We start from the raw sequence: 27,940 nt of genomic DNA on the forward strand, positions 1-27,940 counted from the left end.
TTACGGAGGTAGGACATGTATATATGGATGGGTGTATATATATGTTAGGTTATCGTCAGTATGTCGGGGAAAACATATTATTATTATTTTTATGATAAAGACATATCCGGATTAAAGGGGACACACTGATCCTGGAAACCTAAATACTCCTACATTGCAGGCCTATTTATGAGCTATGCGAAGCAACCATCCAGGCATGAGGCAAGGCATCCACTAGTTAGTGGGCCTAACGAGGCCGCCCGACCCGTGTTGGGGCCTAACGTTTCGCTGGTGACAGAGATTGGACCAAGTTTGGGCCCTTGTATAAAACGAAGCCCAGCCCATTAAGAGTCGTCATCTTCACCACTGTTCTCTTCCACTGCGCCGCTCCTCGCCCCACCCGCCGGCGCCATGGCCTCCCCGCCCCCTCCCGCCGCCCGCCGCCGCAAAAACACCATCTACCACGGCCACCGTCGCGCCTCGCCGCACCGTCCCACCGTCCGCGGCGGCCTCTTCACCGACCTCCGCTCCCCGCCCCCGAGGCCCCGCGCCCCCGACTCCCCCTCCACCACCGCCACTCCCTTCCGCCTCGCCGACTGGGATCCGCACTCCTCCCCGTCGTCGTCATCCGTTCCCTCCCCGTCATCGCCTTCCGCCTCCGCCTCCGCCTCCGCGCGCCGCCTCTCCCCGCTCGCGCGCTTCCTCCTCGACGCGCTCCGGCGCCACCAGCGCTGGGGCCCGCCCGTCGTCGCCGACCTCACCAAGCTCCGCCGCGTGCCGCCCTCGCTCGTCGCCGAGGTCCTCACCGCGCGCCCGCCGCCGCCGCCGCCGCTCGCGCTCCCGTTCTTCCTCTGGGCCGGCCGCCAGAAGGGCTTCCGCCACTGCTTCCCGGCATTCCACGCCCTCGCCTCGCTGCTCTCCGCGGCGGGCCTCCCGGGCGCAGCCGACCAGCTCCCGGACCTCATGCGCGCCCACGGCAGACCCGTCTCCCACCCGCAGCTCACGCTCCTCGTCCGGCTCCACACCGCCGCGCGCCGCCCGCTCCGCGCTCTCCACGCCCTCCGCCGCTTCCGCCACGAGTTCGACGTCAAGCCCGAGGTCCACGCGTGCAATCGCGTCCTTGGTGCGTTGGCTGCTGCGGGGCATGTCGAGGACGCGCTCAAGCTGTTTGATGAAATGTCAGAGACAGAAACGCAGCCTATGCCAGTGACGTTCGCGATCATGGTGCGCGCGCTGGCACGTGCCGGGATGACGGAGAGGCTTCTGGAGATGATTGGGAGGATGCGGAGCGAGGTGTGCCAGCCTGACGTCTTTGTGTACACCGCACTTGTGAAGACAATGGTGCGGAGGGGGTATATGGATGGTTGCATCAGGGTGTGGAAGGAAATGGTGAAGGATGGGGTGGAGCCAGACGCGATGGCATATGCAACGATGGTTGGGGGGCTATGCAAGGCTGGGATGGTGGAGGAGGCAGCGGAATTGTTCAAGGAGATGAGGAGCAAGGGTTTACTGGTGGACAGGATGGTGTACGCGTCGCTTATTGATGGTTATGTTTCCATTGGGAGGGTTGGGGATGGGTGTAGAGTGTTGAAGGAGATGATTGATGCTGGCTACCGGGCTGATCTGGAGATCTATAACACACTTATTAGTGGTCTGTGTGGCATAGGTAGGGAGGATAAGGCTCATAAGATATTTCAGATTGTTCTTCAGGAGGAGCTCACGCCAAGTTCTGATACTGTTTCGCCATTGCTAGCTTGTTATGCTGAAAAGGGTGAACTGGTTATGTTTTTTGGATTGGTCGACAAACTGGCCGAGCTGGACTTGCCTGTTGTTGAATTCTTAGTGGACTTTATGGAGCTCTTTGCAGGCAAGGATGGTAGGGAATTAAAGGCTGTGGAAGTGTTTGATGCCTTGAGAGGAAAACACTACTGTAGTGTGGGCATCTATAACGTTGTTATTAAAAATCTGCTGAAGATCCAGGACAGGAAGAAAGCACTTTTGTTGTTTGAAGAAATGCAAAGTTCAGTTCACTTCAAGCCAGATTCATGCACATATAGTCATATGATCCCATGTTTTGTGGATGTAGGAAATGTCGAAGAGGCCTGCTCGTGCTACAACTCCATGATGAAGGAAAATTGGATACCAAGTATGCCAGCCTATTGTGCTCTTGTGAAAGGGCTTTGCAAGATTGGGGAAATCAATGCAGCTATTTCACTTGTTAAAGATTGTCTTGGAAATGTAGAAAACGGGCCAACTGAATTCAAATATGCCTTGACTATTCTGGAAGCTTGCAGGTCAAAAAGCCCAGAGAAAGTCATCAATGTGGTGGAAGAGATTATTGAAGTAGGCTGTTCAATGGAAGAAATTATATATTCTTCTATTATATATGGTTTCTGCAAGTATGCAAGTTCAACTGAGGCAAGGCAGATATTCACTATTATGAGAGATAGAAATATCCTGTCAGAAGCCAATTTTATTGTCTATGAGGATATGCTGAACGAGCACTTGAAGAAGGTCACTGCAGACTTGGTGATATCTGGATTGAAACTTTTCAACCTTGAATCAAAATTGAAATGGAGAAGCAGAATTGATTGAAGAAATATTTATGCAGTTACTTGGTACAATCTACTTCTCTTCATTCTGATTTCAAATTTTATACAGTACATGCACATCTATGTTATTAACTTAAAAGTATTCACAAGTGTTTAGATGCTTTCCTGTAGAAAAATACATGAATCCCAATGCAAAGTTTGGTCCGTTGCCGATTTCCCATTATCTGCCCTGCTTATTATCCCTTTCAGGGAGCTATTTGTATCTCACTCTTTACAATTTTTTCTCAAGTTGATATTTAGGGCCTTACATTTGTAATCTTTCTTTTTTGCTCAAGAACTTGTGTTAGATATACTCATAAGTTTTTTGTGCTAACATTTTGCATAATGCCACATGCTTGTCTATGTTGTACGAACTTACTACCTTGGCTTGAGTTACCTCAGCTGCTCAGTGGTTTCCTGAACATTCAGTGATCACAAGACTATTGGAAGAAAACATGCATTTCATCAGTATTTCAGATAGCATTATTTACAGGTCCAATCAGCCATGATAGCTTGCTTGACTACTAATGTTGTGTGGGGCATGTTCTTAGTGCAAAGTTTATGCATTTCCTTTATACCCCTTAGGAAACTTTGGGACATTCTTGTAGCAGGCAAAGAATTTAACAATGTCTGTATTTATGCTTTCCATGAATATTCCATACACTTGAAACGTTGAAGCCATTATAGGCGTAGTGAAGTTGCATACTTGGTGGTGAAAGTTTATATTGATATACCCGCAAAAAGTGTGTATTGATATTATTCATTCATATGAAGGTGTTACAGATATGTGCTGAGCATATTATTAACATTACCAAATCGATGAGGCCACAGGTCACATATATAATGGTGGGTTAATGCGTGGTGATGCTGGCAAACTTGATAGATCAGTATTTTATTGAAATTATGTTAGCTGCGACAATGATGTGGCATCTTCATTAATTATTTCGATGAATTCTAGTGTTGCTTTACTAATTAGGTTCTAATACTGTATCATTGGTTACAGGTGTTTAAATATAGAAAATCCATACCTGGACAAGGTTGTGGGATGGGCAAAGTTTCAAATGCAGCGTGCTGTTTACTAGATATTGGGGTTACGGATGGGGCTGATCACATCACTTCATTAGTGCTAACCTGCAACTCCCTTTCTCAGCATGTGTGGCATCGCACCAAAGTAAGTAACAGTAGGAGCATGTCAATTCTCAAATATGCAGTATAGGTGAATAAAACTTAGCTTATTAGTGTGCTGTGTGTTTCCTGCCTTCTTGGCCCCTTCCTTTTTAGTCTGTTTGGTATTCACTTACAGGGACTGCTATTTAATCCTTGAATTATATTTCGTGACTGGCCCACACAAAAAGTTTATAGGTGGGTTGAATTGTTGTGATGTGTGTTAAACCATGTGTAAGATATGATGAGAGCTGGAGGTGAGCTATTGGTTCCCTAACCTCAAGCACTTGGTCTATGATCTATAATCGAAGCAATTAATCATCCCTCCAGTCGACAATTTAGAAAACACACTGAAATAGTTGAAAAGTGAAAATATATGTACATTATCTTTACGATGATGTATGTCTATCTACATCCAACAGGGAGACTTCAGTCTTGTACTTGAGCAAAAAGCAGCAGTAAGGGATCTTTTCTCCCTTAGTAGCAAGATCGTCCTGGTACTGGTACTTAATAAAAAACAAAGAGCAATTAGCCCCCCTTGCATTTATTTTAGAGGTCCCCTCTTCCCTCTTTGATGCGGCGTTGCTTATTGATTCTTTACCTTCTGATACAAGGTGAAAAACCAAACTAATAAACTGTATAATTTTCAGGAAACCAATTTTATATGTGTTTGTAGCCTCTTCAGACAAATCGGATTTGGTTGGATCAAGTATGTGCCTCATCATTGTTTGGAGCTTCATCTTGTCACCGATTTGCTCTTTTTTCTCTCTTAAAAAAAAAGAAAACTACTTATGTCCTGATCATCTTGCTTACAAAATTTAATGTATTCTTTCTTGTAGTCATCACCTTTTGGTAGGTTAGGTTTTCAACCTTGGAGATAGCTAATTATTCTTTCATACAATTGTCAGAATTACTTTTCAAAAATGTAGGAGTGCAGTGTGCACGTAGAAAATATCTGAATTCAAATGAACTACTTTAGGGACTATAGTGATTAAAATCTTATAATACATAGGAGTAGTTGAGCAATTTTAAAACTTTTTCCCACAATAGTGCCTCAATAGTTTAACCATATCTGGCAATGTACCGTTTACTGCTGTATCCGCATTGGTATCTATACTCACAGAGCCTTAGGCATTCATAACATAATGTCATATATTTAAGAACGAAGGGTGTAGGTAGCAGGCACAGAAAACTGCTTCCTTGATCCTGGTCCCTATTCTGCCTTGTACTGGGAGGTGAACTACAGCTCATTCTCAACATCTTTCAGGATGCTGGTGGTAGTGTTCTTATTACACTGGACAACATCAGGACTACGTCCTTTGATTTTTGGTGAGACTAACATTGCAAAGGAGGGACATGGAAATTAAATATTTTTGGCAACATTCGTGCAAAGGTATACACTACTAATTAATCAATGCATAGTAGTTGTAAGAATTGCTACAGCCTCATGTCACCCACTGGTTTTCCGTTGTCATATCTGTTTTAAATCTATACCAGGATGCTTCACAACAATATCTGGAGTTTGCGCATCACCTGGGTGATCTGGAAAATCAATTCTGGCTGGTGGACACTCGATAGCGAAGTGAGATCCATGTTGTGCAACTTACAAGGTCGATGCAGAGGTAATCTGGAAATTTCTGAAGTAAGAGACCTAGAAGTTGAACCCATGGGTGTGTTTTCTCATTCATGCTATTACCCTTGAACTGATTGAAGGACAGAAGATTTAAATCCAGTCAAGCCCTTTAGAACTCCTAGTGTTTAATCCAATCTGTGTATATGAGCCTTCCTTGGCCTCCTCATCATATATAATAGTTAATGTGTCATTGTTTCTAGACTAGATAACCTTATATGTTTGAAGACACTAATTAGATACTAAACATCTGTCGTCTTCTCTTGCAGAAGTGTGATTTCTCTGCCTATTTCGAAGTGGAAGTCGGGGCCAATCTGCTGCATTGTAGACATGGGCATAACAGTTGGCACATAGCGTTAGGTATAACTGTTAATCCATCCTGATGTTGATGGGCTGCTGTGGACGTTTGGGTACATTCGTCTTGATTGTTTGCCAATAATTTGCAAGCATGGGCGTTGTGATGTGACTCGTTGATCATTAGCAGGACCGGCTTCTAGCCTGCGACAAATGTGCCCTGTATGGATTTGTTTGCTGTTTTTTTTTATTATTTCTGAACTTGAGTCTATCATTCTATCAAGAATTGAAGAGAATCTTTGGATGGCATCTGGTGATAGGATGATGCTACTTGTATAGACTTTGAAAACAAATGCAGACAGTGTGGGCAACTTTAAAGAACCCAAATGATCATTTATTTATTTATCATATTTCACTTGAATTTTGTAGATCACCGTGGATTCAGCAGAGCAATTGAGCAGAGATAGGCCATGTAAATTTTTCTTTTGTCCAAAGATTTCGTCACATATTTATATGTAGGTTTCTTGCCAGAGATTGGATGTAGCTGTCTAGCTTTAGCAGCAAGAATGCATGGCCACCCGCCACTGTTTGATGAGGACATTGGGTGATTGATCTATCATCATTCTATCGTGGCATATGATTTCGCTCCAGAGGAGATATCAGCTGATGCAGGGTACGTAGCTGTCACCCTGCCAAATGCCAAATAAGAGGGGAGTCTATGGAACAGGAGAAATTTCAGAATTCGGGACTCAATTCTGAAACTTCTGCTGGCTGCTGTCCGTGCAACCTGGAATAAATCTCCCCAGAACTATGACGATACCTCTTTAAAGCTTAGATTCAGATGAAATTTTTCTGAATTGTAAACCCTTTCAGATGAAATTTTGTTGAAACTAGCCTTAGCTAGCATCGATTGTTGAAGACTCCTAGTGAACTGATAAAAGACCGCCAGTATGGCTACCAATTGCATTGGCTGAACTATGCTTGGGAAAACCTAATTAGGGGGTAACTGTGGTGTGCCGGACAATCCGGTTGATAGAGTAACTGTGGTTAGCAGCTTAACAACGCTTTGCCTTGTGCAAATGGGTTGTGTGTGCGTGAAAAATTTCTTCATTGCACATACTATGCATGAACAGATTGATGAACTAACAGCTCAATCAGCTTTGGCCACTATGCCCTGATGTCCATCAGTGTCAACAAGATTAATGGCAGGCAAAGACTAAACACGCATTCCTAATTGCCGAAAAGCGAGAAGATTGTTTACTAATCTGGAACATTCTTGCTTGCTTGACTAGGTTACATCTTATGCTCAATAGGGATGGATGTCGTGAACAGAAGGATAGCGCAGGGGAAAAGGTTAGGTTCCAATATAGGGAAAAGGTCAAGCATACGACGTAGCAATGCATGCTCACATTACAGCGTAAGCTGGACTTTCGTGTCACGACGAAAGCAACATCAAACTCTCAAGTGGCCGGCCACATACGACATCTTTTTAGGACACCATAGAAATGGCTGTAAAGTTTAATTTTACAACTTAAAATATGCTGATCAGCTAATGATCATTTGGAAGGAAAAAAAAGTTGAATGAAGGCAGTGCCCCCAACAAACTAATAACGTGTCTTTAAGCATATGAAATAGGTACTGATGGTATTAAATTATAGCAGAAATCTGAAAAAACATGTTTTAAAGAAAATACTTAATTAACGGAAAAGTGCAAACTCTAGAATATGTAATTGAATTAGGAAATAATGAACCGCGACCATTAGCATTCACTGGCCTTTTCTCTAGTCTAGACAATTGCGAAAAGTGCGGTGTAATGGCAGTATTCTCATGTATTTTTCTCAGACACTGCAAATAATTGCAACTGTACTAGGTAGTAGCCGTATGCAGTACGCGACCTACCGTTACCACAATAATTTCTTCGTGGACATGAGATTTCTACTGATGATATATCTAGGACTCTTAGCAACTTTAATCTCCTAGATTACCTAGGGTCAGTTCAAACTGCAAGTGTTTCATGATTTAGGAATCTGAAAAATGTTTGCAAGAATACTATTACTTAATGAAGTAACTGGAATTCATGATTTAGAAAAGAATGAGGTAACTGCAACCATTAGAATTATCTGCCCATTTTGATCTCTCGAAGTCGAAGATGGAGATTGGACAATTGCGAAAAGTACACTAACGGCAACACTCTGATGCATGATCATTTACTAGACTTCAACAACGATTAAGACGCTACAAATAATTGCAAGGAGTGTTAGGGCCTGTTTGGGACTGCTCTGCTTCATAAATCGCAGCTCAGCTTCATGAACTTCACAGCAGAGCAGCTCAGCTTTGGAGTTGCAGAGTTTTTGAAAGTGTTTGGCTAGCAGACCAACTTCAGCTTCAGAAAAAAGAGATTTAGATTGAAAAAGTCCCTTATGCCCTTGAACAATGTTGGGGCCGCGCCGCGCCGCCCGCGCCCCCCACCCGCCCCCCGCCGGTGGACATGGCCGGCAGGTTTTGAGGGATGGGAGGAAACAGAGGGATGAGAGCGGACAGAGGGAGGAAGATGGTGGTGGGGGGGGGGGGTGGGATAGACAATAGAAAGAAAAACGTTTCAGATGTGTAATCAGTGACATTGGTGGGTAATTTTTCCCCAACTTCACGAGGGAGTTCAAAATGACTACTCGTGAAGTACCCTTTTGGCTGCTTCATGGATTTCGTGAAGTTGGGGCCAACTTCACATTTTTTGTGAAGCTGAGCTGGTGAAGCTGAGGGTGTTTGGCTATAGTTTCGCGAAGCGAAGTCGAATTTGGTGAAGTGAAGCAGGTATAAGTATGCTGTACGTGAGCTACCGTTGCCACAATAATTTTCTCTTCCATCTTTTCATCATCAATCAGTGCTTCGACTGATCTCCTCTCCATATTTATAATCTTTATTTTATCTACGCTACCAATCTGTCACGGATCTCCTTCACATGCCACTGAGTAGGACTGGCATTATGGGAAATTAAGAGTACACCCAACTTTCGGCTGTAGTAGAAAGGGACAGAGAATCTAATGTTGTACACACACCAATCAAGCGACTAATCAATCAATCTCATTTGCTGTTTAATTTTTAGATCCTCTATTTAATTCAGAAATGGGCTGGTTTATATACGTGGCATTAAAGTAGTAATGTCACTGATGATAAAGAATGGATAAAAAGGTACATGGATTCAGGTAGCTACTAGCATAAACACAATCACATTTGCAGGTGTGTGCTAGTTATATACAAAGTTATAAATTCCTTAATATCTCAAAGTATGTTTGCAAGTCTTGGAAAGTATAGTATACGATTTGTCGAAAAGAAATACTTCTTCGTCATGAATCAATTCACTTGTCAATTGAGCATCCTTCCTTGCATCAGAGATTCAGAGTAGACAGACAAATCCGGCTCCAAGAACGAACAGGTTCCACTCCAATTAATGATCTCATGTATAGCTTCTTCAGAACAATCTAAGACACAATAAGACTACTACAAAAACCTCCAAATCATATAAGTGAAGCAGGAAAAGTAGCTGCAGGGAAGCTAGTTATCAGGCATCACTCATCAATGCAAGCCATGGAATCAAGGAGGAATACGAAATCGAAAAGAAGGTATCTGTGCTGTTCATTTCACCTGAAATTCACGAATTGTCTGTTTGGTGCTCCGATGAGCTCTGCCGCCGACACCATGAAACTACAAGAAACTACGGAAAAGCACGAAAGAATCATCTGTTGCGAGAAATTTGTGAATTACCCTTGCACACCGACGAAGTATCTGCTGTGCACCCATTAGCAGATGAAACTGCAAAGCATGATCTGATCGTTAGCAGTCATCATTTCTGTGGTCAACTAGCTAAACACTCGTCAGATCATGCTGGCAGCTTCAGCTCCTAGAGGATGCACCAAAAATTGTAGAGCGAGAGATGTATGAGAGAGAGAGAGAGAGAGAGAGAGAGAGGGAGGGATGCGAGGAGGGTGAAGCTGGGAAGAGGGTAGCTAGCATATATAGCAGTGGCACTGGCACGCCAAATCATATGATTGATATTGGTGGTTATGTAGAAGGAAAGGCCAGATTGCTTGTAGTTAGCTCTAGCTAGATTGATGTAACACCTAACTAATGTGTGGTGGTCCCAACGGCAACATATACTACATGCATTTGTGTCGCTCTCAACCCTCCCCCACTAACCACCACACCTTTCTGTTAAGCTTTGTGAAAATTTGTTTAACTTGCTGCACACAATAATCCATCTACACATGTGCATAGAAATAAAAGACAGTGTTCACATTAGCTGGCTCTATGATCCTAGCTAGCTAGTATATATGCACATATATAGGGCATTATCATAACCTGACCTATGGACAGCCTTTTGAGTTCCCCATCATCAGTTTCCAACCAACAACTACCTAATCATGTATATCTTATAATAATTCCCCCAAAAAAAAGTCCTTTTGTAGTCTTGTTGCTTGTTTGTAAGCCTTGGTGACAAATCTATACAATAGATAGACCAAAATTTCATTGCCTTAATTTCATAAGCTATCTTTGTAACGGCTATATGCATGAACCAAGGAAGTAGTAAACTAAGTCTGAGAAAGAAAACAATGAGAGCTAATAAAACCGTAGAACCATACTATTTAGGGGTTGAGCAATGTTGCTGTTTTGCTTGATGGACGATGACGACATACATACATTGAATCGCGGTTGAAACTAATGATAAAAGAAAGGCAATAATCAAGGGATACTATGCTTCAATTCCGACTATATATCAAAACAAGGATAAATCAGCATCGTCAGGGGTGTAATTAAGTAGGATTCTGGAGAAGTGGTGGTGATCTTTTCCTTCATCTTTTGTTTCCTTTTACGCGCAAAGCCGCGGCGGTTTCGGTCGCAAGCAAACCATTTCAGAGGTAACCGGAGAAAGCGAGATGCAAGATTGTGGATTGAATTCTGTCATCTGTATGATAGCTGGCATTGTGCATATGATCTGTGATGATACACGCATGCATGCTATATAACATGTTGCAAAAAGGTAATGTGGACACCTTTGTTTGTTGCGTTTAGCTGTGGGTGCAGTCCTGCTGGAGAAAGAGAAGAGTCCCTGTACAGTACATGCGCATGTGAGGCGTACACGTACATGGCGTGCAGGTCCACAAAAATCTTGGTTGCAGAAATCAATGGTCCTTGAAAAGTGATGTGTACATCTAGGAGGACAACAGAAAAGCCATCAACAATCAGAGGTCAATTGACAGTGCAGTTAGTTTAATTAGTGTGCACTGATCAGGCAAAAATTAGGTCTCACAACTGCCATGACACATTCATCAAAGAGAGATCATCCTCGTTTTCAATTTCCAGACTACAAGAAAGTGACGCTGCAGCTAGCATTGCTATAACAGGCCAACACAGTGCTTGGAAGAAGTGAGGTAGGCATGCAGCCACAACGCCCAGCGCATGTCATGAACCCTTAGAAACCGCAGCCTGCCACATGGCGAATTGACGACCTTAATTACGGTTAGTTCATATTAGCTGGTGATCTGTGAGAGCTAGCTATTAGCTAGATCATGCAGGCTGGTATTGAGAGAGACAGAAAGATATGGATAGATGGTGCTAGGATGATGTAAGCAATGCGTGGCACAATGTTAATTTAGTTTTTTTTTTAAAAAAAATCGTTCACAAGAAAAAACAGCATATACTCCCTCCCAAATTACAATTCGTTTTAACTTTTATATATATATATTTTGCCATACATCTAAATGTTCACTATGTCTAGATATATAATAAAAATTGTGTATCTAAAAAAGTTAAAATGAATTATAATTTGGAACGGAGGGAGTAGTAGATAATTCTGAAAACACAGCTCAATTTAGGCTATAAGGTGCTACACAGCAAGAAGAGAGTTCTCACTGTTGATAAAAGAGTCCTGTCTCATTGTTCAACAGGATCCGCTACTTGTGTGATTAGCAGAAACGAATTCGGCCTGCAGGCCCGAGTTTTTCGGCCCAATCCGGCCCACACACACCACGGCGGTGGTCCTTCTGCAAAGCAGAGTCCTGCCTGGTCGCCGCCTTGCCCTTCGCCTTCCCGCACCGCCGGAGCACGACGCAACCCCACCACCACACCTCGATCTCCTCCTACCCCCGCCGTCTTCCCGCACGGCGCGGGCTGTTGGTCCGTCCGTGTTTGCCGGTAATACTCATCCCCACACCTCCCTGCTGATGGTGTTGTGGGTTCGGTTCGCTGGTTCGGGTTCTTATTCAGCGTAAGATCGTAGTTTATATCTGAAGGGGGATCAATACTGATGGGGCCAAAGATAGTTGTTGTTTTTCATGGGTTAATGCTTTGGTATTTTGCAATGCTGATGAAGGTGTCCTCGTGCCATATGCCTACAGCTACAGGTGATCGACCTACAAGGGGGGGTGTGTGGAAACCATGTCCAAGGTCAAGAACCCCCACGTTTTCTTGGACATATCCATTGGTGGAGGTAGACCTGACAGGATCACATTCGAGGTTATAAAGCTTGCAGCTAGCGTCATGCCCTTGCTTCTGGCCTTCTTTTATCCTTTCCACAATGGCTCCTTTGTCCATCCAGGTCATGGGTGGCATGCATCTGATCTGATTAGCGTTTAACTTTCGTTTTCAGCTCTTTGCTAATGTAGTTCCAAAGACGGCTGAGAACTTCCGAGCTCTTTGTACTGGTAGGTCTGGTTTCCTTGCTGTGATACAGAGTCCATGTGGTGTAGGAGTTATTGCTGCAGCATATGTTCGCAATATGAAGGTCTTGAATTGAATCCAGTACCATACAGTCCATGATGTCAAAGAATTGGATTATTTCTATCTCCCCCATGCCTTTCTTGTCAATATAGATTATTTGATCATATATGACATTATAGAGTTGAAACCTGTGATAAGATGCTTCGCTTATATTTCTTAAAGACTGATTGGCATAACCACAATTTCTCGGAAGGCATATGCTTCATTACGTTCATGAGTGGGCCTGAAAATTCATAAATATAAATAACTTGTTAGCACGGAGTTACCAGCTGCATGACCTTCTTTTTATATAATTTGAAGTCCTGACTTCTGGTCATCTAGGTGAGAAAGGCATTGGAGCATCTACACAGAAGCCACTTCATTTTAAGGGAATGATCTTCCATCGCATTGTTAAAGGGTTTATGGCACAGGTACAAAAGATTGCAACTGATCTGGCTGCTGCATATTTCCTATCTAGTGACAGTATGTGTGAATCTTCCGTGGCATTGCAAAATACGGAGATATACTCTAGTCTCTATACAACAAATTGAAAAGTATGGCAGTATGCTAGTTATGCAGCGCAGTCCCAGTGTTCTTACCTTGATTAAAACAAATCCTTACTCTTGCATTTTAGCATCTGCTTGTTTGAAGATTAAACAAAACTCAATTGTTCGAATTTCTTTCCTCCAGTGTGGTGATTTTTCAAGAGGAGATGGCATTACCTCATTAGCCCAGGCTTTTTTGAACTGATTACTTGCTGTAATGTACTTTATAAGCTAAAACGTTCCATGCTATTTCTAGGACATGGTGGAGAAAGCATATATGGCGGAAATTTTCCAGGTTAATGGCTAAATTGAAATTTGTGGCAGTTCTATCATTTGTTTGTTAGCTACTGATGACTTCATGATTATGCTATTAATAAGCTTCTGCTGTTTTTTTTTCTGCTTACAAGTTACAATCATGTGTTCTACAGATGAAAACTTCAGGCTATCCCATGATCAGCCTGGTGTCCTACCTATGGCAGGTGGTGGACCAAACAGCAATGGATCCCAATTTTTTATAACATTCAGGGATGAACCTAGTCTTAATCGGTATTGCTCTTTCCTTCTGTCACTTGGCTTTATCAGATTCTGAGTTCCACACCACAACAAAATTTAATATCCCTTGAGACAATTTATTGAGGACATTGTGAAAAGTAATGATTTAGAGTATGCAATGAGCCCAATGTTGATCGTGTATTATAGTTGCCTCAACAGCGATTCATGTCATTAGTTCCTATGATATGTCTTCTTCGTCTTGCATTCCTTACTGGTTTCCCCATGGTCTCTCAACCTTAAATGAGTTCAATTTGTACTTTGTGGAAAACACGTGGTCTTTGGAAAGATGGTCAGTGAAAACTCTGCATCATCGGCACCTTTGGTACAGAGCGATGCCAGATTTCCTCTCGATGACATCCAGGTAAACTAAACTGAATCTCTAGAATACTCCATAGACAGACTGCTGCTTGGGTGCCTTGGCTAATTGTGTATTGTTATGCAGAAACCCATGCCGTGCTAGCTCCTGGTGAGGCTTGCTATCCTTCCCGGTTGAGGCCGGTAGAGGGATGGTGTTTCCGTGCCTGGCAGGGACATTGGTGCGTGATGCCCAGCTAGCCCATGGTTTCGCAAAGGTCCGGATCGACATGGTCAGTAGCCCCTTCATGGCTGTCCCGCTGGAGAAGCTCCCGAACAATGAGATCGTTACACTAGGGGATGCCGTCCACACATTTGTCCAGTGGCCCAAGAGAGACATTGCCTTGGAAGTGCCGGCTCCCTAGCCACACACACACAAAAAAAAAAAATCTTGTCTTGGAATCCTGTGTCAGCAGGAACATCATCACCGTTCAAGTCATATGATTGTGATTCAGAATATCTTACTGATATACATATGCTGTGTCAAGATGTAGTGTTCAGTTTGTGTGATGCCTAAATGTGAATCAGTAGTGATCTTCATCAGAAGCAAACAATTCAAGCAACCAGGGATTCTGTCATCTATATGATTGCTGGCATTGCACATTCATGATGCATATATGCATATCTACAAATATTTTGTTGCAAAAGAAAGTGTTTGGTTATGGAAATAATTGGTGTCCGTCGAAATTCATCTAGGAGCACATCCGAAAGTCAATCAGATGTTTTTCTAAAGTAAATTTTTTCGAAACGGAAACACTGTTTGACAATCGACATGGATCTAACAAAATCGTTGATTTAATTTTTTGTTATTTTTTTGAGAGAAGACTTTTTGAGCGCACGAGAGAGGCCAGGCCGGAGTTGTATAGGCCCAAGGGGGGATGATCGGCCCAACTAAGCCCACCTGCAGACCGTCACCACCTCAAGGAACCCTGGCCTCGCTCCCCACCAGAACGGACGGCCGCACCTGCACGCGCCGCCGGAGCGCGCTCCCCACCTTGACGCCCTCCGCCACCTCGCTCCCCTCCCGTAGCCGCAGGCGCCCCGGCGTTCCCGTCCCCCGCCGCCTCCTCCTTCAACGGCGCCGGGCCGGGTTCCATCCCAACTCGCCGGTAAGCTCTCCCCGCCTCTCTCCTTAGATCGCTCGAGGCCGAATCCAAGCACAAAACCGAAATTTCCTGCCGTCTACAGTTCCCAATCCACTCCGGGTAGTCCCCGGATGGATTTGTTCGCTCCTCTTGCGTGGCGCCAATCCAACCCGTACGTGTTTCGATTGGGCTCTGATCTTCGTTAGCGCAGGGTGGAACTCGGTGGAGCTTCTTACCCTAAACCTTGTAGCTGTCGGGGCGCTACTGATAGCAGCTGGATTATTTCACAAGTTCCTTCCTGGGCCTTAATAAAGCGCCAGTTGAAGGAAGAGTGATTTGGGATGCTCACGTGTTCACAAATTCCTCGTGGGAGTGTTACTCGCTTTAGGGATGTTGCTGAGTTGCTGAAGATTTTCTTTTTCGTCACACCTGCAGGTCACCCAAAGGGGCTGGGGCAACCATGCCCAAAGTTAAGAATCCTCATGTCTTCATGGACATATCAATAGGTGGAGGCAGTGCTGAGAGGATCACATTCGAGGTTGTAAAGTTTGCAGCAGCATGCTTGGTCTTGCTTTTCGCATAACGGCTGGCTGTTTTGGCTGTCGAGGACATGGTCACATGCACCATATTAACTCTTGGTGTTTGTTTGCAGCTGTTTGCAAATGTAGTCCCGAGGACCGCAGAGAACTTCCGAGCACTTTGTACTGGTAATTCTGGTTCCTTTCTGTGAAATAGCGTGTCCGCGCGCTTGTGTGGACTTGCTATCTTGCTATGTTTGAATACACAAGCTCTCAGTGTTAGTAACAAATGGAAAGATATCACCATGCTCTTTTTTTTCATGTTAGATTGTTTGACCATATGTGACACGAGAGAGTTGAAACTAATGACACAATATACTTTCTTCATACTTGATCGGCGTTTGATTTTACCAAGTTTCTTTGGTAGGCGTAAGGTTCGCTATTTTGAGTAGCTGAAAAATTCACATAATTTAAATGATTTATTACCATGGTGTTGCAAGCTGTATTTCCATTTTGTAGTCCAAATCCTAAGTCTTAACTTCTGCCCAACATGTAGGTGAAAAAGGCCTTGGAGCATCCACACAGAAACCACTTTATTATAAGGGAACAAACATCCATCGCATAGTTAAAGGGTTTGTTGCTCAGGTATTGCAAGATTGCTACTATCTGGCTCCTGCGTATTTCTTAGCTAGTGATGGTATATTCGAATCTTTTGTGGGATTTCAACTACTGAACTATATGCAATATGCATGTGATTGTGCTTCTATACATGCAGCTTGATCCCAGAATTCTCATTCTAATAGATATCATTAACGCCTGTTTTTTTTTTAAACTAAATTTGTCAAATTTCTTTCCTGCAGGGTGGTGATTTTTCAAGAGGAGATGGTATTGCTTCATTAGCCCAGGCTTCTTCTTTCAACTGACTTCTTGCTGTAGTGTACTTTATAAGCTCAACGTTGCATGCTATTTCCAGGACGTGGTGGAGAGAGCATTTATGGTGGAAAATTTCCAGGTTACTATAGCTATGTTGAAATTTGTGGCAGTTGTAAAATTTGTCTGTTAGCTATCAGTGACTGTCCTGTTAAGCTTTTGCTGAAGTTTTCTAGCATTCCATCATTTGTTCTACAGATGAAAACTTCAGGCTAATGCACGATCAGCCTGGTGTGCTGTCCATGGCAAATGCTGGACCAGACACCAATGGGTCCCAATTTTTTATAACATTCAAGCCTCTACCTCATCTTGATGGGTACTGCTTCTTTTTCTTGAGTCACTTGGCTTTATTAGATTTTCAGTTCTCTATGTCACAACAAAGTAAAAAAAACCTAATATGTTGTGAGAAAATTTACTGGTGACATTGTGAGTAGTACTAGGGTTGAAGCTAGAGCAAATTGAAGGGGGGTGCACTTGCCTTGTGGGTGCATAGAGTTGAGCTATGGGGGGGGGGTGCATATATGGTGAAAAATTAGGCTTAATCACTAGTTTTGTTTATTCTTGTGGGTGCCTAGGCACCCCCTAATTATAGTGTAGCTTCGCCCCTGACTAGTAATGATTCAAGTAAGTGATGATGACCCCAACCTGGAGGAGCATGTATCGTATTTACCTTCACCAAACCCCCCCCCCCCCCCCCCCCCCCCCCCCCCCCCGCGCCGCCGTGCAATTGTAGAAATACAAGTACACACCACATGTCAGTATATTGTATTTTCCTTACCATTGATTAATGTCACCGATTCCTAACTTCCTGCGATGTCTTCTCTTTGTCTTATATTCCCTACCTATTCTCCATGGCATAGCAACCTTATGAATTAAATTGTAATGTCTGTAGCAAGCACGTGGTCTTTGGGAAGGTGGTCAGTGGAATAGATTTGCTTAAGAAGCTTGAGGCAGTTAGTGGTGAAAATGGAACTCCTACTCGCCAAGTGAAAATTGTAGACTGCGGTGAAGTCTCTAACATAAATTCTCAAGATCAGCTACAGGGAGAGAAAGGTATAAACAAATGAGTAAAATGTAGATCTGCAAATGTTTTGTATCTTCTCTCTGCTAATTTTTCTCATACCTCTTTTTGCAGAGAAGAAGCTAAGAAGAGCAAATGCTAACTCCAATGCTGAAGGGAGAACAAAATCCAAAAAAGCATCCAGTGATGATAAACACAGAAAGAAGAGAAAACACTACTCATCTGATTCATATAGTTCAGATACTTCAGACTCACGATCCTATTCCTCAGATAGTGGTTCTGAGTCAGAATCATACTCGTCATCATCATTGGATACTAGCTCATCCAGTGATCATAGGCGTAAGAGAAGAAAAGGTTCTAAGAAAGATAAGCATAAGCCTACAAAGAAGAAGGGTAAACATACGAAGAGTAAGAAAAAGAGTAGAGGATCTAAAAGGAGATCTAGACGGTACAATATTAATCTGTATTATCTCGCTACTTAGTTAGCATTGGATGCCTTAGCTGAAATTCGTCCTTTTTGATGCTGTTTTATCTTATAGGAGCTATGGGAGTTCAAGTGATGATTCAATAAGCTCAAAGACAGATAACAGCAGTTCTGACAGTGAAAGTGGGGGCCGCGGCACCAAGCGTTCCAAACGGAAAGGTAGTAAACCTAATGGCAATTAGATTTACTTTGTGTTTTCTATATCTACTATCACCATATTCTAGTGGACCTCAGTTTGAGTGCATATATATCTGGCCTGCTAAAACCATATATATCTGAACAATTTAAACCATATATATCTGAACAATTTAAACATCTGACTTTGGTGCCTTGTTCATGCTATTATTAATCTTCATTGTTTATTGATAGTGATACATATTTCATTAAAGAAACTTTATATTTGCTTTTGGATACGAGAAATAAATGGAGTGGAGTGCTCTCACAGTGATAACAAAATTACATTTTCTAACTGAAAGCAACTGTTTCTAATAATGAGTTACTGTCCTTTCTCCAACCTGAAAGAAACTATTTATAACTATGGCGCACATACTAAAATATCCAACCAGCTTGAAGTTTCATATACTGTATTTATTTGTAACATTTTCATTTCATATTCTGAGATGACTTTGAACACTGCCTTTGCCGGTCCCAAGCCCGCGATGAGAAAATGTGGAGGGTTGTGTTAGGTTTGTTGTTACTTTTCGTTTAACCCCTAACTCTTCCTTTGGCTTGTGCCCTTTTTGTGTTTCTTATTCTTGTTTTCCGTGGGTTTCATCTCTAGCCTACCCCAACTTGCTTGGGACAAAAGGCTAAGTTGTTGTTGTTTGTTGTTGTTATTCTGAGATGACTTTGCCTCACTTTTTTTGTTGGTCTACGGTTTTGATGTAGTAACCATCTTTATTTCTAGCAGACAAAGAGAGTACCAAAATGACAATTTCAGAACAAGGAAGAACCTTTGAAGATGTAGACAAAGGCAAACACATGGTTACTGCTGTCCACCATTCACATGATGGGAGTAAACCCTCAAACAAAGATGAAAATGGGGCTGATGACAAATCTGCAAATTACAATCCAGAAGATAGGTATACCTATTTCATGTTTGGTTTATCAAACACACTTTCCTTTTGGGATCCTGTTACTACCATGCAAGAGAGTGAAGTTTGTCCTGTTCAACTTTGAGATTACTAGTTACGGTCTGAGTGGTTAATACAGATGTCCTTGTTTGTAAATGCAGGAATGATCGAGTTGCAAGCTCCAGGATCAATCCCATCCAGGCTGATGTAAATTTAACAAAGCCAGGAAGCGCAGATGGCAACAATGGTGCTGATACTGCAGAGGCTGGCATGTCTAGAACTGGTACAGAAAGGCACCTGCCAAGCAATGAACCTGTGGCCACCAATGGTAAAGATGTAGCTATGGGCTCTGCAGACAATGGACAGCCTCAACGAATCAGGAAAGGACGTGGTTTTACACAGAAGTATGGATATGCTCGGCGGTACAGGACACCATCTCCAGAGCGCCCTCCTGTTCGGCCCCGCTATGATGGAGGAAGAGATGATAGATGGAACAATTTCAATAGGTAAAATTGAAATTAGACTATTTATCAAACTTCGACAGATCGGACATTTGTACTGATTTTCCCATTATTTATCAGGTATGGAAGAAATGGTCCTTACAGTAGACGCTCGCCAGTAAGGAGATACCATGGCTCCCCAAGAGCCAGTAGCCCATACAGGTTGGTGTTTGTTATGTTTTAAAGTGAGGTTTGCAGGGCTTTGCTAATCTCATTAGACTTAAGAGTAACCTCTTTCCAGCCAACTGTTATTTTTTCTTTATTTATGCTTATTTAATGCATTAGAGTTGCATGTTGTAATATTATAAGTTTACCTCTAGGAACCAGCCTGCTCATCGTAAATAGCCAGATAGAAGCCATCTCTAATTGGTTTTGATGCTTAAATTATAACTATGGTTAAAAATAATAGCACCAACAAGTAAAGAACATGGCATTAAATATTTTATCATATCCAATCTAGATGGATCAAAACTGTCAAGGAAATTTGTGCCTGGTAAAAAAAATATTTTGTTCTGTTAGTTCATCAATTCCATAGTTTACTTTGTTTGATTAAATCCCTATGTTTGTTCGTATTGTGCATACTGAACACATGCCTTGAATGTCAATTTTTGTCTATATAGATCAGCTGTGCAAGCACAATATAAACCCTACACTGCTTGTAGATCATGCAGCTTATATATAGATCGGAGTTTACTTGAGTAGCTCTTCCATTACCATGATAAAAAAGAAATTTTTTTCCTTTCCATTTGCTTGCTACTTTTTGTACCATTTTGTGCAAAGCCATGTTACTTTAGCAGTGGCTCAAAGTTTAAGTCCATGACATTAGGTACCCAAGGAGAGATCGAAGCAGGAGCAGATCACGCAGTCCGGTAAGACGCCGTGACCGTGGAGGGTATCGCCGCCCCAGCCCAAGACGCAGCCATAGCCCTGCAGAACAAACAAGACGCAACGCGAGCAACAGGCTCCCTCGATCAGGCCATGGTGGAGGCGGCCCGGACCACCGTGGCAGCAGCCCCACTGTCAACAAAGGACGCTCAAGGTCCAGGTCGAAGAGCCGTGACCCCTCGAGGTCCAGATCCCCCGAAGCTGCCCCAGCCAAGAGGGAGAGCTCGAGATACAACCGCAGGCGCAGCAGCAGCTCCAGATCCAGCAGCCCTGATGGAAACAAAGGCCTGGTTTCGTACTGAGATGTGACAATTGCGCAATTTCCAGGCACCTAGAACTCATGTTTCATGCTAGTTTAGTATTCTGTACGCTTTTGTAATGGCTTGTCTCAAATCGCTTTCTATGTAGTTGTACATTTGGCTGTTCTGTTGGACTTAAAAATGTTTCGTATATCAGAAGATTTTTAGACTAGTTTTGAGTTGGTATGCCGCTAAGATTTTTCAAGAGCTATGTGTTGCCATCAGGAAGATAGGGCCATGCTTCCTGTAGACAGGCATAGTTGATTTGGTCCCGTTCGATTTGTTCTATTTTTGAACCGTCCAAGCTTCTGGAGCTACAAGTGTATTTGACGTGATTTGATCAAATTCAGTCTGGTTTAACGCAATATAAAAAGGGCTGTACAAAGTTTTTGATCCGCTCTAGTGCGGCCAACTTGTGTGCAAACCAAAAAAAAAGATGTCCGCCATGTGCAAACCAAATAAAAACATGATCTGATAAATTTCCTATTCTGATAATCAACTCACCACTGTCACTGTGTCACTGTTCAGTGATGAGTCACCATGCTTGCTTCTTCACCCTTCTTGGTCCCATCGATCAGTGTCCGTTTGTGAGCGACCTTCCCGTTGCTTCTGCTCCCGGTACATGATTCGCCTCGAGAAGCCGCGCTGCGAGCTGCGGGCTGCTGCTGTGGCGGTGGCGCCGGAGATGGCCGGCATTCCTCCGGCCGCCGACGGCGGGCACGGGGAGAGGCATGCGCGAGGCTTGCTCTCCCGTTTCATTCGGAAGCGGCGGCCCGCCCCAAAGTTTTGACCTTCGTCGGCATTTCGTGGCAGGGCGAAGGTTCCCCGGCAAGGCGGGAACGGGGATGTCACAGCGCCGGCGCCGAATGCGGCTCCGGGTAATCAGCCGGGGGGCCGGCGGCAGTGGTGGGAGCGCGAGTGCAGAGGGGGTGCAGGGCGGCGGTCCGGCGAGCGGCGGCGTGGGTACGGGGGCGGCGTACGATGGCGGCCCGGCCAGCGCGGCGCTCAGAGTGGAGGAGCGGTGGACGGCGCTGCCCAAGCATGTGGCTGGGTTTGGAGGTGAGAACGCTGTGCTCTTCCTGTCTTGTGCTGGCGGTCGGGTTTAGGAGTCAAATTTTGCCCCGAATTTGATGTCGGTTGCAGCCAAAATCGGGTAGCAAGGGAAGCTTCAGATGTCCAGTGTGTATGAAAAATTGGGTCCGGATACGGGTAACTGTAACATTAACTCCTCGGGTATTCTGGTTTTTTGCTGTGTTGTTCTATTATTGCTAGTGTTCAAAGGTTCTGGGTTTAAGGTGTATCTGTTAACAATACTGACTGTTCATTCGGCATCTATGCATTGGCAGGCCTGGCTTTGGTTCGATTCCAGATGAGAGGATGCCAAAGCCAGGCTGTGTTAGTGCATATGAGCTAACACTGAGGAATTACGCCGAGAAGAAGTCAGGTGTTGTTATCAATCCGGCAGTGGGCACATCTTTCGACTCCCGTGCTGAAGCATACGAGTTCTACAACTTGTACTCGTGGGAGGTGGGGTTTGGCATTTGCTGGGGTAGGAACAGAAAGAATGCTGCTAAAAGTGTTACAAGGCAAGAGATTGCAGCTGTGTGGTGAGTTGTAGTTCCACTTATGTTTCCGTCAGTCTTCCAAATTAGGGTACCTTAGTTGTCACTCATGGTTGTGTTTTAGGGCAATCCGAAGAAGGCCAACAGTTCAACTCAGCGAACTGGCTGCAAGGCTATGGTCAAGTTACACAGGTCTAATGAGAATGGTTGGCACATCGGAGAATTTATAGCTGATCACACTCATCCTCTCACTGGGGATTGCAGTGAGAAGTCAGATTGGCCTTCTCACAAGCATCTCGATCCCTACACTAAAAATCTAGGGCTCCACCTTAGGAACAACAACATGGATCTCAGTAAGATAAATGGCATCATTGCTAGCTTCTTTGGGGCCATGGAGAATGTACTGTTCAATAAGAGAGCTTTGAAGTCACTGTGTGCAAGGATATCAAAGGAGAACTCCGATGATGATGTTTGCAAGGCTCTTGAGTTGTTTCATTCTTTCAGAAGGGATGACCCAAGCTTCAGGTATAGTGTTGAGGTGGACAATGAGAGCCGGATAAAGACATTGTTATGAACAAATGGGTGTAGCAGGATGAAATATGCACACTTTGGTGATGCAATAACATTCGATACGAAATATAGGACTACTCTGTATGACATGCCCTTTGGCCTGTTTGTTGGTACCAATAATCATTTTCAAAGTGTCATACTAGGAGGAGTGCTGATGAGATATGAGACAGAGGAAAGTTTCAAGTGGGTGTTCAACGAGTTTGTTACATTAATGGGGGGTAAAGCTCCATGTACGATTCTGACAGGTAACACCCCCCTCCCTTTCTGCTCTTTATCCTTTTCACAAAATTGATTATGCTTTCGTTTTGGGTTGCTGCTGTCAAAATTTTCAACTGATATCAACTGTGTGGGCTGTGCTAAATGTAGACCAATGCCATGAGATGGAGTTGGCAATCAAGGAGGTGCTACCTGATACGACTCATAGATGGTGTAAGTTGCATGTGCTGAGAAGGGAGGATGAATGCCTTGGTCCAATTTATTTGAAGAATCCTGGATGGATGATTTTCATAAGGTCATTGATGCAATGTTATTGACAGTGACAGAGTTTGAGTCTGCTTGGCAGCATCTCCTGGAGAAGTACAATTTGCATGGAGATGCATTCCTTACTCAGATTTATGATCTCGATATAGATGGGCAAAACCCTACTTCAAAGAGAAATTCTGTGGCAAACAGACTAGTATGCAAAAAAGAGAGACCGTGAACCACATGCTCAAAGGTTATGTACCACCGGATAGCACTATCTACATGTTTGTGCAGCAGTACAACCAACTCCAATCCGATCTGGAGTCAAAGGAAAGCTTTGAGGAGAGTAGGAGTAAGGAGGTAACAGGCCATACATGCTGGTTGCCATGTTTTAGCTGGTAAGTCCCATTTGTGATTTATCTTTGTCTGTCCTGCAGAAATCAAGGGTCCTGAGCAAAGGAGTTCCAATTGAGGAGCATGCTGCAAAGGTCTATACAAGGGCTATGTTTGAAAAGTTTGGCGAAATAATCTTTGAATCTGGTTCGTACGTAGTGGATGAGAAGGAGAAAGGGAAGGCATATGTAGCACGGCACATCAGGAGTGACCGCCGGGAGACATGGTCACAGGTGGAGTTCGAGGTTATGATCCGGGCTGAAGATGGTACAGTTGTTTGTGAGTGCGGACTGGGGGAGCACATGGGGATGCCGTGGACATGTCTGCTGTGACCTTGGACGATACTACCTTGGCAGCAGAAGGGAGGTTGGGGATGAAGGCAGCGCCTCGGCGCAAGCGCAAGCTTCCGCAGCATTTTCCAGCAGAAGAAGTGTCACAACCCACAGTCGCAGCCCACATGTGAACCAGCTGCAACCTGGTGGGTGTTTCAGCATCAGCGTTGTAACTTCCACTTTTGCAGTGGGAATGGTAGTCATCTAGTCCTGATAAGTAGTTGTTGGCCGATGTCCGAATGGTACTAAGAGCTTGGTGAGAAGACGCAGGCTGGTAGCTTGTAGTGATGCTGGAATGTGATCGTTGTTCCTAGCCTGATAAGCAGTGGTGTTGCCACGCTTTGTTCACTCTTGCAAGGTGTCAATCTTTTACTGGTGGGCACTATGCCCATTCGCTCATGTAAGCATGCAGCATATGAATTTCCAGTCCTTTTCCACGGATTGTTCTTCCAGGCATCCCACTCAGGCCAGTTGCAAGGATGACAGAAAAAGAAAACAAGATTTAAAAAAAGGCAGAGCTAGAAAGCGTCAAATATCTGCAAGGATGACGGCTTGTTTTTAGCAAGACAATGACAAGTCGGCCCAGGTTGTCAGGATACTGAAATCTTCTTTTAGCAGAGATACTGAAATCTGCTTGAACTGAGGCCCATTAAGCTTTGGGAACTTGGGAGATTTGCTTGGGCTTGGCCTAGCTCCAATTAATTGCTCTAGCTCTACCCCGCAGCAACTAGCCGTTAGGGCCCAATCAACCGAACGAGATGTTTGAGCCAGGCCCAACAACTCCTTTTGTCCGCTCTGCGAGAGCGGCAAAACATTTTCCGGCATTTACGAAAGCCCCCCAAAATCCCCGAGAGCGGCGGCCAGAAATTTCGAAATCGAAATCGCAGCGGCGGCGAGCGGCCGAGCTCAACCACGCCGCCCCCAGGCCCCACCCAGCCCCGCTCCCGCTTCCATCACCGGCGACCTCGCCGGCGTCGGGACGCAGCCAGCAAGGACCCGCGGCCTTCTCCCCGTCGTCAAGAGGTGCAGTCCTCTCCTGCTCGTCTTTGGTGGTGACTGGTAACCTCTCTACCAGCTTTAGCTTGCTTGCGTTGCTTGGGTGTATTACCTTGTCCTGAGAACTGGTGGTTTCGCGTCCCAAATGGAACGCAACCCCTCTCCTCCCCGTTGAGTTTGGTCGCCGATTCGATTTGATTGCTGCGTGCGTGATGCTCTGACTGCTAATCTGATCGAAATCCCCATTCGTTCGTCCATCAGGTTAATCACCTGCGCCCCGGTTGCAACAAGGGTTTGGTTCCGTACAGGTTGGAGAATAGCACGACCACGACTTGGGAACCCAAGGATAGTACGCAGGGCGCGCCGGTTTGAATTTTGTTCCACGGCCCATTTTCCAACCACTCCGAAGCCGAATTCGGTTGAAGCCGAGCGAATCTGAGTAATTGATTAGCATCCGACGGCTAATTGGGAGCGGGAGGCGTTCGGCGGCGGACTGCAGCGGGCAGCGGCGAGCTAGGGTTTCTAGATTGGGATTTCTAGATTGTTAATAGCTGGCGGTGAGCTAGGTATGTGGTTCCCCTCCCCCTCCCCGTCCCCTTTGGATTTCTAGATTTATGGGTTCTACACTGTGTTAATATGTAATTTTGCCGTTAATCAAATTCGATTCTGTGCGAATTGGATTGTTTGACTTGTTCAACTGTAGATGGCTCCTCCTGGTATGATCAGCAGGAAGAGACAAGCCAAGAGTCGCCTGCCAGCTTCAGATCTTGTTCATTCTCAAGAGTCACACGAAGAGCAAGGAAACAAGTGTTCCCAGAAGGTGATATTGAACTCTCCAATTTCTTTACATTAACCACTTTATATTCTTTCTTTTAACATGTTACAATGACCTTGTTTTTTTCTTTTAAATGTTACATTAACCTTGTTTTTTTTCTAAAGCAGAGATGTGATATCAATATGAGATCATCACCAAAGTGTGTAGTAGATGCAATAGCGGCCCTCTCACTGGACCAAAAGAATAAGATCAAAGAGTTGGGCTTTGGGGAGCTTCTAAAGTTTAGTTTAGATGGATTTGGAGACCGCTACATGCTAGAATTCCTCATGGACCATACAGACCCAGAAAATATGGAAATTCGAGTGGGGGGAGGAGATAAGAACCTGCCCATCAATGAACACGTAGTACAATGTGTTCTTGGCGTGCCAACTGGAAAGGGAAGAGACACACCAGATTACCCCAACATGGAATCTGAACTTAACAATCTGAGAACGGAGCTTGGTGTCAAGACTGACAAAATTAAAAGCTCTGACCTCATAGCCAAGATCAATGGTGGTGGCACAGACTATTTGACCATCCGTTGCTTTTTTATTCTGTTGTGCTACAAACTTCTGCTCCCTAGTTCACAAAACCATGTTACCGAGCGGGAGGTTGCCCTGACCAAATCACCGAAGGACATTGCAGAGGTGAACTGGGCAAAGGCTGTTGTCGATAACCTCCGTTTGGCAGCCCGCAAGTGGCACTCCAATAAGTTGGCAGTTTCAAAGAAGAAAAGGACACTCTCTGGTTGTGTGGCATGCTTACTGGTATGTGCTTTGTGCTTTTTGTATAGGCATATCTATTGTTCTTCTACAATTATTTGTTTACCACAATTGTATTTTGTTTCCCCACAGTTGTACTATCTAGACCATCTACGGAGTCCTCACAGTATACCTTGCATTATCACCCCGAGGACTTCCGTCTACACCACGGAGATTATCAAAAAAATCATAAAGGCAGACAAGAGGAGTCACAGTGGTCACATTTATGGCCTCCTAGATGTAATAAACCCTAAGAGCTTCCATCTCCAATTTTATTTTATTTTTTACATTATCTGCATTTTGCAGCTTATCAAAACTGATCCTTTTCAGTTCAGGAGCATGGTGGGTACATGCTATTCAATGGGTAGTAGGCAACTTGTTCCGAACATCAGCATTGAACCGTTGCATTCCAATTTTTTTCAAGATTTAAGCCCACGAAAGAGGGAAATTGCCACATCATATTTCAACACAGTTGACACTTTGATGGGACAAATTTTGAAGGAGAGGAATCTGTTTATGATCTCCATGGGCGTGCAAGATGCCCAGAACAGCAGCAGAGCAGCTGAGCCTCAGGGCGGTGACTCAGGGATCCAAGATGATCCCCGGAACAAGCATTTTGAAGCTTATCATGAGGTTGCTGCTGATCAACAGATTAGAATTGTTGATGGTTCTCCTACTGCTCCTCCTCCTGCTCCTGCTGCTGAAGATGGTAGCTCTGTTCCTCCTCCTCCTGCTGCTGATGGTTCTCTTACTGCTCTTGCTGCTGCTGCTGCTGAAGATGGTGGCGGCGGCTCTCTTCCTCCTGCTGCTAGCCTGAAACATGCACGGAAAAGGACAGTGAGGAAAGAAACAAGTAAAATGACATTGAATGCTTCTAAAGGTGATAAAGATGAAGACAAAAATCCTGGTTTAAGGCGTTCAAAAAGGAGAATGAATCATCCCACACCTTCTAATTACTGATGATATTCTTTGCCACATGTTCTATAGAACGGCCTTGTTGCTGTAATATTAACATTTTAATTTTTAGACGTTGTTGTCATTGTTCTTAGAACAGTGCCACATGTTCTATAGAACGGCCTTCTTGTTGTAATATTAACATTTTAATTTTTAGATGATGTTGTCATTGTTCTTAGAACAGCGCCACATGTTCTATAGAACTGCCTTGTTGTTGTAATATTAACATTTTAATTTTTAGAGGTGCTATTCCTAGACTAACTGACTGCCACATGTTCTGGTCTAATGTGCTATACAGGATGTGCTATTCCTAGATACAGGAAGTGCTATTCCAAGATACAGGATGTGCTATTCCAAGGTACAGGATGTGCTATTCCTAGATACAGGATGTGTATCGATGTAATAATAATTGCTAGATTTAGCTAGAAAGGACTGGTAA

General features: G+C 44.0%; 4 protein-coding genes and 1 long non-coding RNA gene across 18 annotated transcripts; 4 read left to right on the forward strand and 1 right to left on the reverse strand.

Moving 5' to 3' along the window:
- The first annotated feature begins 354 nt into the window (after nt 1-354).
- On the forward strand, nt 355-6,086 carry LOC112882947 (pentatricopeptide repeat-containing protein At4g20740). 2 transcript variants are annotated; one of them, XM_025948146.1, is made up of 6 exons: nt 355-2,597; nt 3,574-3,741; nt 4,385-4,443; nt 5,002-5,127; nt 5,232-5,356; nt 5,634-6,086. In XM_025948146.1, exon 1 carries the CDS (start codon nt 391-393, stop codon nt 2,572-2,574), a length of 2,184 nt encoding a protein of 727 aa, XP_025803931.1. In that variant the 5' UTR covers nt 355-390; the 3' UTR covers nt 2,575-2,597; nt 3,574-3,741; nt 4,385-4,443; nt 5,002-5,127; nt 5,232-5,356; nt 5,634-6,086. The 2 variants fall into 2 exon arrangements, with proteins under 2 accessions (XP_025803931.1, XP_025803932.1); XM_025948147.1 differs by lacking the exon at nt 4,385-4,443.
- A 2,656-nt stretch (nt 6,087-8,742) lies between these two features.
- On the reverse strand, nt 8,743-9,650 carry LOC112882339. The gene is made up of 2 exons (XR_003226647.1): nt 9,301-9,650; nt 8,743-9,199 (listed from the first exon to the last, which is right to left on the reverse strand). It is a non-coding gene; the product is annotated as an uncharacterized LOC112882339 (long non-coding RNA).
- A 2,048-nt stretch (nt 9,651-11,698) lies between these two features.
- LOC112880518 (peptidyl-prolyl cis-trans isomerase-like) lies at nt 11,699-14,444 on the forward strand. 5 transcript variants are annotated; one of them, XM_025945167.1, is made up of 8 exons: nt 11,699-11,847; nt 12,051-12,168; nt 12,302-12,356; nt 12,754-12,842; nt 13,213-13,251; nt 13,385-13,502; nt 13,795-13,869; nt 13,951-14,444. In XM_025945167.1, the coding sequence occupies exons 2-6, from the start codon at nt 12,091-12,093 to the stop codon at nt 13,472-13,474; spliced, it is 351 nt and encodes a 116-aa protein (XP_025800952.1). In that variant the 5' UTR covers nt 11,699-11,847; nt 12,051-12,090; the 3' UTR covers nt 13,475-13,502; nt 13,795-13,869; nt 13,951-14,444. The 5 variants fall into 5 exon arrangements, with proteins under 5 accessions (XP_025800952.1, XP_025800951.1, XP_025800950.1 ...); XM_025945166.1 differs by having other exon boundaries at nt 11,699-11,920; nt 13,385-13,869; XM_025945165.1 differs by having other exon boundaries at nt 13,385-13,869.
- Nucleotides 14,445-14,793: 349 nt separating this feature from the next.
- On the forward strand, nt 14,794-20,843 carry LOC112880517 (peptidyl-prolyl cis-trans isomerase CYP63-like). 2 transcript variants are annotated; one of them, XM_025945163.1, is made up of 14 exons: nt 14,794-14,971; nt 15,383-15,485; nt 15,600-15,654; nt 16,022-16,110; nt 16,326-16,350; nt 16,439-16,477; nt 16,594-16,711; nt 17,288-17,448; nt 17,531-17,864; nt 17,956-18,059; nt 18,808-18,982; nt 19,135-19,479; nt 19,555-19,635; nt 20,300-20,843. In XM_025945163.1, exons 2-14 carry the CDS (start codon nt 15,408-15,410, stop codon nt 20,658-20,660), a joined length of 1,965 nt encoding a protein of 654 aa, XP_025800948.1. In that variant the 5' UTR covers nt 14,794-14,971; nt 15,383-15,407; the 3' UTR covers nt 20,661-20,843. The 2 variants fall into 2 exon arrangements, with proteins under 2 accessions (XP_025800948.1, XP_025800949.1); XM_025945164.1 differs by having other exon boundaries at nt 18,811-18,982.
- Nucleotides 20,844-21,252: 409 nt separating this feature from the next.
- On the forward strand, nt 21,253-27,690 carry LOC112883572. Of its 8 annotated transcripts, none has more exons than XM_025948894.1 (9): nt 21,253-22,264; nt 22,344-23,034; nt 23,156-23,611; nt 23,689-25,035; nt 25,234-25,538; nt 25,676-25,792; nt 25,915-26,553; nt 26,641-26,787; nt 26,878-27,690. In XM_025948894.1, exons 6-9 carry the CDS (start codon nt 25,676-25,678, stop codon nt 27,505-27,507), a joined length of 1,533 nt encoding a protein of 510 aa, XP_025804679.1. In that variant the 5' UTR covers nt 21,253-22,264; nt 22,344-23,034; nt 23,156-23,611; nt 23,689-25,035; nt 25,234-25,538; the 3' UTR covers nt 27,508-27,690. The 8 variants fall into 8 exon arrangements, with proteins under 8 accessions (XP_025804679.1, XP_025804674.1, XP_025804673.1 ...); XM_025948889.1 differs by having other exon boundaries at nt 21,253-21,716; nt 22,004-22,264; nt 26,641-27,690; XM_025948888.1 differs by having other exon boundaries at nt 26,641-27,690.
- The last annotated feature ends 250 nt before the right edge of the window (nt 27,691-27,940 follow it).

This window comes from Panicum hallii, chromosome 2 (assembly GCF_002211085.1).
Source record: "Panicum hallii strain FIL2 chromosome 2, PHallii_v3.1, whole genome shotgun sequence".
NCBI classification, from domain to species: Eukaryota; Viridiplantae; Streptophyta; class Magnoliopsida; order Poales; family Poaceae; genus Panicum; species Panicum hallii.